The 12,765-nt window shown below is 38.8% G+C and overlaps 1 protein-coding gene across 2 annotated transcripts; it reads right to left on the bottom strand.

Annotated features, from left to right (window-relative positions):
- Positions 1-7,837: 7,837 nt before the first annotated feature.
- LOC117633819 (serine/threonine-protein kinase SRK2I) lies at positions 7,838-12,765 on the bottom strand. 2 transcript variants are annotated; one of them, XM_034367617.1, is made up of 9 exons: positions 12,141-12,763; positions 11,592-11,666; positions 11,411-11,512; positions 11,266-11,319; positions 11,070-11,162; positions 10,654-10,746; positions 9,571-9,675; positions 9,387-9,485; positions 7,838-8,444 (listed from the first exon to the last, which is right to left on the bottom strand). In XM_034367617.1, the coding sequence occupies exons 1-9, from the start codon at positions 12,315-12,317 to the stop codon at positions 8,154-8,156; spliced, it is 1,089 nt and encodes a 362-aa protein (XP_034223508.1). In that variant the 5' UTR covers positions 12,318-12,763; the 3' UTR covers positions 7,838-8,153. The 2 variants fall into 2 exon arrangements, with proteins under 2 accessions (XP_034223508.1, XP_034223510.1); XM_034367619.1 differs by lacking the exon at positions 10,654-10,746 and having other exon boundaries at positions 12,141-12,765.

The following is a 12,765-nucleotide window of genomic DNA, read 5'->3' as shown; positions in this document are numbered from 1 at the left end:
AGGTGCAGGGAATAAGGGATGTCAAGGGGATTTCCCTGTTGGCAAAGGATCACACCAAACAACTTAAGGCCTGCAAAACAGATGTGGAGGGAACCTTGGTTTTGGCGAAGGATCACGCTGAACAACTTAAGGCCTGCAAAAGGGATGTCGAGGAGACTTTGGTTTTGGCAAGGGATCACTCTGATCAACTTACCGACTGCAAAAGCCATGTCGAGGATACTTTGGGTTTGGCAAGGAAGATAGACGCCAAGCTCGACAAATTTGAACGGATTGGTCTGGTACAAGGTGACAAAGGTACATAATTTTTTTAGTTTTTTGTTTTTAAGTGCAAGCGATAGTCTAAATTACAAGGAGAATGAGGTTTTTCATGGGAATTTGAACCTACATTTTTTTTTTTTCGTACAGAGAGAACGAAACATGTTATTGGATAGAGAGTGGCTCACTTCTCTTTTTGTGTTGTTCTTGTGATTTTGGTGGTGACTGTGACAGTGGCATGTTTGGTGAAACGGAACGCTCTGAGACAAGCAGTTAAAGAGTTGACCCCAGCTGTTGGCAAAACGTTGATGAACCCTTGCTCTTTTTCTTATGAATATTGGGAAAGGATTCGTCCCTATCGACGCTCTCTCCGGCATTGGTTTGACGGAGAGCAGCGGGCAGCGGAAGAAAAAGGATGGGATCGTAAAAAAGTTAACAATATAAATAGAGCAGGGTGTAAAGCTAGCTCGCAAGTGCTCCGATGTCGATGTTAGTGAATGGAGCCCCGGCAAAAAGAGTAGATACGCCGCCACAATTCTTGATTTGGAGAAATCTCTTGAAGCACTTGTGCTCCGTTTTAAAATTCTACCAAATGTTCCTGTCCAAACGGACCATCCACATCCGCAAGGCTTAGCTACAGTCTCAGCTGGCTACTCACTTTGCTAACAACTTTAACCACATTCTAACAGCTTACTCATTGATCTGTTGACACTTGGCAATATCATCATTGATACTCTTACACACCCTACTTACCACTTATTCAGATGTAGACCCTTCCACTATAATTTATTTACATGTAATAAATTACTTAATATACAACGTACGTACCATTCGTAATAGGTACGTACCTAAGGTTGTAGTAGCTAGTAGGTATGTTATTCATAAAAACAGCCTAGAAATTGTGTATACATGTACAATGATTTCACGATTGTCCGTTGGAAAATTATGGCGATGTGTGCCCAAAAAAATTTACTAAATAATTTATGAATTTTATTTATAATTTGATATATATAAATTCTCCTATGTGGACATCCGGACATTATTATCGTGTGGACGTCATGTATTTTCTACTACCTCTCCCTGCTTTCCTCCTCTACAATGAAATCCGCATGATAATAATGAGCGAACATCCAAATGAGAGAATAACTGTGTTTGTTCTCTCCAAACAATTTCTATATATGCACTTGGCAAGCAATAAGTAGTTAGAAAAAGCCTTAGAATCCAACAATTTTTCTTAATTATTTTGCCAACTCTTACACATGAGGTGAGATACAAGACATAGTGGAATCTATGTAAAATCCATGCATATAAGTAATTGAGGAAAGCGCTGGGAAAAGACTAGCCCATTAATTAGAACATATCCTAACAACTATGAAATAAAGATTAGTTAAATAAAATTAAATTATATACGCACACTTATTATAATTAGCTTCACATTATTAAGTCTTTGAATCCAAATTTACTATGCAATCATATTCAAACTGAGTAGCTGATAAACGTATCACACTCAACAGCTTAAAAACTGCAAAAGCGATGTCAAGGTGACCCTGGATTTGGCAAGGAAACACACTGACTAACTTGACGATTGCAAAAGCGATGTTAAGGAGATGTCGGCTTGGACAAGTAAAACAACTAGGTAGTAAGGCAGACGATTAAGAGTTGATGCTATTAACAAGAAGAAGAGAATGAGATTTAGGGATTTCAAGAGAAGAAAGAAGAGAGAAAGCAAGAAGAAACGAGCCTTGTAAAACCAGTATTTCTTATTAGAATTAATAAAATCTGATACACAGCTTTTGATCCAGCTTTTGTACAGTGCACGCTTCCTGATATAGTGCTAACAAACTTAACAGAAAGCAAAACAGAAAGCACGTGATCTGCACATGCTGACTTAACATTTTCTTAACTAAAACACATGGTTAACATTTTCCCTACACAGCTGAGCTCCTCAGTCTAAGATGCAGACAGTGTTGTAAGAAAATGGGACTGTGTAACCCTTTTGTAAAAACATCTGCTATTTGTTCTTCAGTAGGTATGTACTGCACAATAAGATCCTTTCTTTGTACCTTCTCTCTCACAAAGTGGAAGTCTATATCCAAATGCTTAATTCGAGAATGGTATACGGGGTTTGAGCTTAAAGCTAGTGCTGATAAGTTGTCACAGTACATAGTAGGAGCATTTGGCAAAAACAACTTTAGATCCAAGAGAACCTGTCGAATCCATGACAAGTCAGCAGCTGTGTTTGCTAGGGCCCTGTATTCTGCCTCTGTTGAACTCCTAGACACAGAACCTTGCTTCTTGGACTGCCAGGAGATAGGATTACAACCCAAGAATACTACACAACCGGTTGTAGACCTTCTAGTATTGATATCCCCTGCCCAGTCTGCATCACTGTATGCACTAAGCTGCCAAGGACCCTTTGTAAAACTGATTCCATACTCTAATGTACCCTGAACATATCGAAGAATACGCTTCACCAAAAAATAGTGAACCTCAGTTGGATTATTCATATATTGACACACATGATTCACAGCATAAGCCAGATCAGGTCGTGTAAATGTTAGGTACTGTAGAGCACCTACGAGACTGCGAAACATAGTAGGATCAGCCAAGGGCTCACCGTCAGTCTGTAACACTTGAGTGTGTGGCTTACAAGGTGTTGCACAGGCTCTACATGAACTCATGCCTGCTTTATGTAGTAGATCCTTGGCATACTTAGTTTGACTCACGAATATGTCACCAGAGGAATTATAGGAAATCTGCAGACCTAAAAAATAAGTGAGTTGCCCCATATCTTTCATTTCAAACACCTCACTTAAGTTTGTAACCACTCTTTGAATCAACTGATCACTCGAACCTGTTATAATGATATCATCAACATATAAGAGTAGAATGATAATATCATTCCCAGTATGCTGCACAAACAGACTTGGATCTGAATGTGAAGATTTAAAACCAAGAGTAGGTAAGTAACCTGTGAATTTAGCATTCCATGCCCTTGGAGCCTGTTTAAGACCATACAAAGATTTTTTCAGTTTACATACAAACTGTGGATGAGTAGAATCTTCAAAGCCGGGAGGCTGTTTCATAAAAACTTCTTCTTCAAGATCGCCATGTAGGAAAGCGTTCTTGACATCAAGTTGTCGTAGTTTCCATTGATTCATAGCAGCTATGCTTAATACTAACCTCACTGTTGTGTGTCTAACAACAGGACTGAAGGTTTCCCCAAAGTCAAAACCAGGCTCTTGACTGAACCCCTGAGCAACAAGTCTGGCCTTATATCTACCCACTGAACCATCTGGATTTCTCTTTATTTTATAAACCCACTTACTGCCAATAATATTTTTATCACCTGGACTAGGAACCAAGATCCATGTGCCTTGCATATGAAGAGCATCAATCTCCTCTTTCATAGCCTGCCGCCACTCAGAAGAAAACGAAGCCACCTTAAAACTAGAAGGCTCACCTAAGTCCGGAATAGCATGAAGACAGGTAAAATAACCTTGATAATCTGGGAACTCTTTGTTCTGAACTATACCACTTTTGGCTCGAGTAATCATAGGATGATCATTGATAGGAAATAAAGAAACCGATGAGTTCACAGTACGAACAGAAGAAGAGGAAACATCGGAGACCTCAAACGGAAACATAACCTGTAATTGTTGTTCATTCAACACAGGTACAGAACCTTCAGAAGCCACTGGAATATCATCCAATGAAGCTTGATGTTGGATAGGAGATAAAGACCCAGGAGTAGATGAGATGGACTGAGACTGAGAAGTAGATACTTGTGTATCAGAGGCTAGAGATGATGGATCCTGAGAATTAAGAGAAGCTTGAGAAGGCCTTGAAGGCAAAGAAACAATGATAGGAGCTACTGATGCAGTAGAAGAAAACTGAGAAGACTGCTGACATATGCCAGGGTTAATTTGCTTAAAAGGAAATACAGCTTCATCATGAAGAACATGCCTTGAGATTACACATTTTGCAGTAATTCGATTGTAGCAAATAACTCCTTTGTAACCAGGTGAATATCCCAAGAACACGCACTGAGTGGTTCGCGGTTGTAACTTATGCACATTATAATGTCTTAGATACGGATATACTGCAGTACCAAATATTCTCAAAGAAGCAAGATCAGGATGATGACCAAATAAACGAAAATAAGGAGATTGATGATGTAAAACAGAGCTGGGCGTTCGATTTATAAGATACACAGCATGGGCAGCAGAATGAAACCAAAATTGACCTGGCAAGGCTGCTGTAGTTAACAGGGTAATGGCTGTGTCAACAATATGCCTATTCTTCCGCTCTGCCAGTCCATTTTGCTGCGGAGTATACGGACAAGACAAACGACGCACAATACCCTTGGAAGCCAAAAAATCTGTAAAAACCTTGCTAAGAAATTCACCACCACCATCACTCTGAAAACACTTAATAGCAGCACTGAATTGATTTTGTATCAAAGCATGAAACTGTAGGAATTTGGAGAAAACTTCGGATTTATTGAAAAAGGGATAAACCCACAAGTATCCAGTACATTCGTCAAGGAAGGAAACAAAATATCTGTAACCTTCAACAGATTTGTAATGGGAAGGACCCCATACATCACTATGAACAGTATGAAAAGGAATTTCAGACCTATTATGTCTAACAGGAAATGGGAGTCGATGCATCTTCCCTTGAAGACAAGCTGAACACAAGGGATTCAAATTGGAAGAATCATTTGCACATTGCAAACCAGAGGCTTTAAGCATTGAGTGCACCACTTCATTCGTTGGATGGCCAAGTCTGTGATGCCAAATGGACGACTGAACATGTTGTCCAAGCAAAGCCACTTTCTTGGATAGGCAATGAGAGGATACAGCAGAGGAAATAGGATACAACCCGTTGTTACTTCGGCCTTGTAGAAGGATTGTCTTGGTGACCCGATCCTGTATCACAAAACCAGAAGCATCAAAGCTGATAACACAGTTATTATCGTTACACAGCTGATGCACAGACAAGAGATTAGCAGATAACTGTGGAACATGAAATACTGATGGCATTCTAAGAGAAGTAGAATCACATGCAATGGCAGTAGTACCAATGTGTTTAATTTTCAAACCTTCTCCATTACCAACAATCACTTGCTCTGTAGATTCACAAGGAGCAACATGAGTTAAGGAGGAAATATCAGACACCATGTGATGAGAAGCCCCACTATCTGCAATCCAGTCTTGATCAGGTATATAGGAAGTTTGGGCAGTCATAGCAGAAAGGTTAGAAGGAGGGGCTTGACCTTGATAGACATAGTTGGATCTATGGAAACAATCCAAGGCTCCATGACCCTTCTTACCACAGATTTGACATTCAATAACCTGAGATCCATGCCTAGAAGAGCTTGCCTCATGGCGAAAATAACAATTAGCAGCCGTGTGACCCCGTTTGCTGCATATCTGACATTCAGGAACAACTGCAGATTTCTGAGAAAAATTGGAACCAAATCGATTTCCTGAGAAAGATGAAGGAGAGGCTCTGCTTTGAAATCTGCCTCTCCCAGAACCAGAATGATTAGTGAAACCAGAAAAACCTTCACGCTGACTATTGGCGATACCATGATGCTGATGATCGTTAAAACGACTAAAACCACCATTGTTACCAAGAAAAGGTCTTGAACCAGAATTGCGATCCAATGAAGGCATAACAGAACGATCATAGGACCCCATATAGGCAACTGGTAAAGAAGATGGAGTAGGCAATAAACCCATACCAGAATTAGAAGGGCTCATAGCATTCACAGAAGTATATGACGAAGACGACGGAGTGACGAACATCGCAGAGTGAGGAACCAATCGAGCTTCTGCGGTTTGCTCTGCACCCAGCAACTGAGCGCGAAAATCCTTCAAAGAAATTGGAGAATCCCGTGCAATCAAAACCGTCTTGATCATGTCATATTCCTGAGGGAGGCCATTAAGAGTAGCAATCATAAAGTCATCGTCAGACACCTTCACCCCAGCTTGAACTAATTGATCACGGACCGTTTTCAGACGCAAGAGAAAGCGCTCGATCGAATCTCCAGCCTTCTGGGCCGTCTGCAATTCAGTCTTCAAATGATTGATTCGTGCCCTAGAAACCGATGCATAACGATCGGAAAGACCTAACCAGGCATCACGAGCAGTCTTGGTGCCAATAACATACTCAATGGCCTCATCAGAGAGAGTGGCAATGAGCAAACTGAGTAAAGCCTTATCAGTGCGAATCCATTCCTTGTAAGCTGCAGTAACAGCAGATGTAACACCCTCCTCATCAGCAATAGCAAAGCGAGGAGGAGCAACTTCAGATCCGTCAAAATGCCCAAACAGATCATAACCTTGAAGAACTGATTCCAATTGAAAACTCCACTTGAGAAAATTATCGTCCCTGAGACGAAGAGTGATCATCCCAAGCAAACCGTCAATCTTGACCAAAGAGGAAGAGGAAGAAGTCGCCATTGATGAATCAGAAAGGAAAGGAGAGAAAAACAGAAGAAGAAAGAAACAGAAGTGGATCGAAAGTGTCAAGCCACGATGGGCTCTGATACCATATTAACAAGAAGAAGAGAATGAGATTTAGGGATTTCAAGAGAAGAAAGAAGAGAGAAAGCAAGAAGAAACGAGCCTTGTAAAACCAGTATTTCTTATTAGAATTAATAAAATCTGATACACAGCTTTTGATCCAGCTTTTGTACAGTGCACGCTTCCTGATATAGTGCTAACAAACTTAACAGAAAGCAAAACAGAAAGCACGTGATCTGCACATGCTGACTTAACATTTTCTTAACTAAAACACATGGTTAACAGATGCAAGATAGTATATACTGTATATTGATTTATCTTTGATCATTCTAGAGTATTGTATTGGTGTCACACTTTTTGTACCCTTGTGGAGTGGTTAATTGCGAGAGCCGAACTCCATCTTAAAGGCAAATAAGTTTACTTTCAATTGGCTCTGCTTTATGTCTCTTTTTATCAAGCAGTTATTTGGATAACAAATCGTTTTATTTTTACAACGCAATATTTTAAATTACTCTAATTAACAGGAAGAAGATTCGAACTTGAGTACAACGAGTGTGGCCACACTACCCTCACCATCTAGCCAAATTCACATGACCATCACTAGAACTGTCATTAAATTTGCTCCAAATTTATCAAATAACACAAACATACAAAGAATTTTATGGATCTATAATTAATCAGCTTTAGTTATATATCTGCCTAGTTTCGAAGAGGATTTGTATAAATGGGATTTATCAACTTATCTTACTGGCGCAAAATTATAATAATTATGAAATCTCCCTTCCTTGACACATGGCCTCATGGAATTGGACAACTCCAGCCAGTAATAGATTACGTACAATTTTTCCTTTCAGTTTTGTTTGGAATTCTGTAGAGTAGTATAGTTCAAGTAATTCTTATCTCCATCCATACCCCAACCCATCACCTACCTACTACACCCCTTCCCTCACTCCACTTCCATCTCCCCATGTCTCCAACAAAATCATTTGCCAAGAGAATGTCCGTCTACCTTCTTTTTTTTCCCTTCTTTTGCATAAAGAATAAAGGCAGGACCAAAGTGAACAATTATTAAAGTCACGTGAGGTTCAACAAAAAGGCAGGGTGTGGATATCATGTGTCCACCACCACCACTTACAACCCTTAGATAGCATTAAAAATAAAATTCCCCCACAGTAAAATAAAACAATATACAACTATGTGTTATAAATATATGAAAACTCCAAGGAGCATATGATGATAGCATAATGCCTTCCCCTTATCTCATTATCTATGCTAATCTATCACATACTCTATTGCACATTCTCTTTTCTAGTTTTTCACCAACGGTAAAAATTCTTTCTCACCTGACTACATCACATACTGGAACTAAATTGCATACACTATTTCCCCACTGCTATCGACATCAAGTTCAGACTCTGAATCCAAGTCATCCATATCATCGTCCATATCTAGGCTGTCCGTCATGTAAGAGCTAAGACCAAGGGTTCCAGCTGCTGGTATAGTGGCCTCCGCAATTATTTGCATGATTACATCTAGGCTTTGCATGGGTTGATCAGGCTCTTCAAAATGGCTGCCGATTTTCATCTCGTCCATCAAATCTGCTGGGAGATTCTTCAAGAACCACGAGTGGTTCTTTATCTCAGGAATGGTAATCCTCTGTTACATGTGCATTCATAAACATAGGCAGAGTCAACAACAAAGAAAGGAAAAGAAAGAAGCTAGATTCTCTAGTTCTCTACAAATGGAATTCCCCAAAAGCAACAACTTTCAAGATAATTCTCTCTAAGTATTTAAGTTTCTAATTCTCTGTTGTATTACTAAGATGTAACAAGTCCATTTATTCCTCCAGTTCTGGCACTATGTGCTCAACTATGGGAAACTGGAGAACTGCTGAAAGCTGCCATGAAAACCACACAGCCTCAGATATACCCTTGCACAAAAGCAGGAAGTAATAAAAAATTCGGGGAGTTATACAAGCATGCCTTTGGTAGGCTTTCCATGGAGTATGAAAAGTAGTCAGATTACCTTTCCTTTCAGAATAAAATGTCAAGGGAAAGTAATTTAATTTGGTCTTCACTCCCACAATCACACTTCAATGTCTGATGCATTATTATATTGTAAGATTCTAAGCGCAAAGAGCCTTGATCGGCTCTTTTAAGGTGGTTACGGCCAGTTTCCTCTTTCTGTGAATCTTATTTCAAATCATTTTACTGTCCTTGACCATAAAAAGTATTTCAAACTCTTATAATAAAGTTCATGAAATTTGAACAACTTTAATTTCCCTGGTGGGCTTATCAAACAGGCACTAAAAGTAAAGAAAAGGTTATTCCCCAATAACTCAAACACTCCAAATATTTGCACGCAAATGCAGTGAAGAAACTTATTCAAAAGAGATAAAGGTACATAGTGCTATAACAGAAACAGAGGTCGGAAGAAAAAATAATTAAAAAAACAGCTTCATAAACTGAGAGAATTTGGAAAACCATAAACACCCAAGGTTTTTTTTTTTTTTTTTTTTTTTTTTTGGGAGAAAAAAGTAGACACCCAAGTTTAATAGAAGGAATGCAGAACAAACAAGGAGAGAGAGAATAAACTAACCGCAGCAGGATCTGGGACAAAGATTCTCGATATCAGTTCTAGACATTCGCGAGATATTTGAACAGAATCTGGAATGGAATACTGGACGCTGAGTATTCTCTGCATGGAGATGATAAATAACACATCTCAAATCAAGCAATTTACATTAAGAAACTTTATTTCATGCTAAGGCTAAATGACATACTTGTATAGTCTTCCGGAAATCCTTTGGTTCATCAGGATCCTCAAAAGGATAGGATCCCACCAGCATCACATATAAGGTTACCCCACATGACCATACATCTGCAATCTGATGTTGCAACACAAGATCAATATAGAAACTTCTTGATTCAATAACAAGGATTCACATTATTTGAAACTTATAAAACTTAAAACTTCATATATATGAAAAGGAAAGGACAAAAAATGGTTTAAAGAATAAGATATGCAAGACAAAGTGTTTGTATGTCCTGTTTAAGCTCCGAATTCGCACATGAGAAGTAAAGCCAATACACATAAAATTAGCTGATGCATACAGGCAGGCCTAAAATGAAATCAGTAACTATTAGATGCTTTATCCCAATAGCATAAAAGCACAACATGAAAATTAAGGAACAATTATCTAACATGAAGAGATGATGAATGCCAACTCATGTCTATTTCTTATCATAAAAAAAGGAGGGCACTTTAACATCCACATCTGAATAATTAAGAGGCATTATCCGGTGCAATGGTAAAAGTCTGGCTGTCAAGTGCAATCACGCATTTTGACTCTTGAGAACTACCACTTCATGGGAAAGGAATACGGTTAGGAACTTAGGATTATATCTAGATATCCCGTGCCAGGATCCCATGTTAATACAACCAAAAAACTAGGTAATTGCTCTTTTGTTTTCTTTTACTGTTGTACACCCATTTATTTGAAGTTGAAAATTGTATGAGCCAGCAAAAATAAATCATGTTTTAAATGAACCAATCACAGGGCTAAATGTTTATTTGAATTGGAAAGTAAAGCTTGAATGGTGAGAGAGGACATATTGGACAGAAAAACATGATCATTATTCAAATTACAGTCCAACAAAGTTAAAACATATTTAAATGGGAAATCAAGGAATATATTAATCAAACATTTGTCAAAACTCAGCGTATGGTCTACTCCAGAACAGAATGCTATCTATTAAACAAGACTTCTCGGTTCAAACAATCGGGGAAATACAAATTCAGTAAAGTAAAAACAAGAGACATCATAACCTGATAAATGATTAATAAAATTAACGAATTCTTATACCTTTCCGTCATATTCTTGCCTCAGTAATACTTCTGGAGCAATGTATGCAGGAGTTCCAACAGTAGATTTTGGTTGTGAATGAAGCACTGAAGACTGACAAAATACCCACAATCAAATACATGAAAATGAATACCAACTAGGCTAACTATACTAGAAACCACGTCACTAATTACCTTGAGAGCTCAAACCCCTCTGAAATTAATGTCTAAATAAAGTCTCTAACAAGATGACCAGGGGTCTTGGATCAAACTAACCTAAGATCAATTCAAAATACAAGGCAACTGATACGCAAGAATCTTGTGACTTCTAGATGAGAAGTTTATTTCAAGTTAGTGTTGGGTTCACTTTATTTCAATTAACGATATGAACACAAAGCATATGTCGAATAAGCAAGAAAATGAAAAAACGCCTAGTACCTTTGAGTAGCCAAAATCACATATTTTCAAGCGAGGAGCTGGACTGCCATCCAACAAAGTGTTTTCCAACTTCAAGTCTCGGTGACATACTTGCTTCAAAAGGGAAAGTAATAATTCAAATAAATTGTCTAGTCAGCATCCAGCGGAAAAATAGATTTAAAGTCTTACAATCATCTGAAAAGAAAGATTTAAATACCATTGCATGGCAATAACTGACTCCAGATATAAGTTGTTGAAAAAAGAAGCGAGCCTGGACCAACAAAGAAACCACACATCTTCAACATATAAAGTGAAAAAGTAAAAGAAAGACATTGAGAAATTATAGATATTGAAATGAGGACCTCATCCTCACTGAAGCGCCCAGCATTGCATATTCGTTCAAACATCTCTCCTCCAGAAGCGTATTCCATCACAATGGCCAGATGGGTAGGCGTAAGAATGACCTATACAAAGCAGTCAATTAGCTTAACATCACTAGAAAGACGCAATCAAAATCGGATCATCAAAAAGCAGCTAACTAACCTCTTTAAATCTAATGATGTTGGGGTGCCTCAGCGACCTATGATTAATTATTTCTCTTTGAACATTTTCATCAATCTGCAAAACACAGCACCACAATGAGAAACAAATACTCCAAAATCTCCACATTCCATCAACACCAACAGCAATTTGTTTCCACTTGCAAGTGATGCATTGCATACACACTAAGCATATCTAAATAACTAACCATATAAGAACTTTTCAATATCTATTTTCACCCAAGCTTTAACTTATGTTAATCAAAATGTTGTTTAGTTTCTCGGACATAAAATTAGCTTCGTTAACATTCTAACATTTAATCATCATGCCTTTATTAATAGGAAATAAGCGCGCGTACCAAAAATTAGTTCCAAAATCGATCAGATACCAAAATTAGAAACTAAAAAGATAAGCATAATAACATCCACGACTGAAAAAGGCTAACCCAAATCTGGCAAAATAACTAAACAAAAGGCTAACCCAAAATTTCCATAAATAGATGTTACAAAAATCAATTAAAACGCCGATAGAAAATGAAATTCCAAAATTGACCTTGTTACCGCGCTCGATATACTTTACTGCAACGAGTTCCCTGGTCTGCCTGTCTCTCATCAACCTGGCTACCCCGAAGTTTCCGGACCCGATATCTCGGACGAAATCGTACCGGTCGCTGTCGTGCATGATCGGCATGTCCATGGCCGGCCCGACAGTCATCGCCGCCCGATCCATTTTGATAAAAGTACGACTTTGCTCCTACCAAAGCTGGTTACATTAGAGAGCGAAGAATCAGAAAGAGTATACGGCGTCGTCTGAAGTAAGCTTCTGGTTAATCGCAATCAATATAGAGAGAGAGCAAGACTCGGCGAGCAGATCGGTGAACACGGTCCGATTAGATCCGCTGCGAGTCGGAAGACTCTGTTGCGAACTCGGTTGAGGCGTTGTGAAGCGATTTTTTTCCGATCGGCGATGGATTGATATCTGCGAGACAGTGAAGGGGGATGACTTGGGAGAGAGGGAAATGATGTTACCAATGGAGATATCTAACTAGGATGAGACAAGAGAAGCGTCGTCGTTTTGTGTGTTTCAGTGGTAGGCTTAGAGAAAGACGACGCCGTTTGGTGGAGGTTGCTTTCGTTGCTTTCTTAGCAGTATGGGTTCCCTCCCTTTCCTGGCGGCT

This window comes from Prunus dulcis, chromosome 7 (genome assembly GCF_902201215.1).
Source record: "Prunus dulcis chromosome 7, ALMONDv2, whole genome shotgun sequence".
NCBI classification, from domain to species: Eukaryota; Viridiplantae; Streptophyta; class Magnoliopsida; order Rosales; family Rosaceae; genus Prunus; species Prunus dulcis.
Note: the sequence above shows the minus strand (reverse complement) of the source record. Positions and strands in the feature narration are given on the sequence as shown.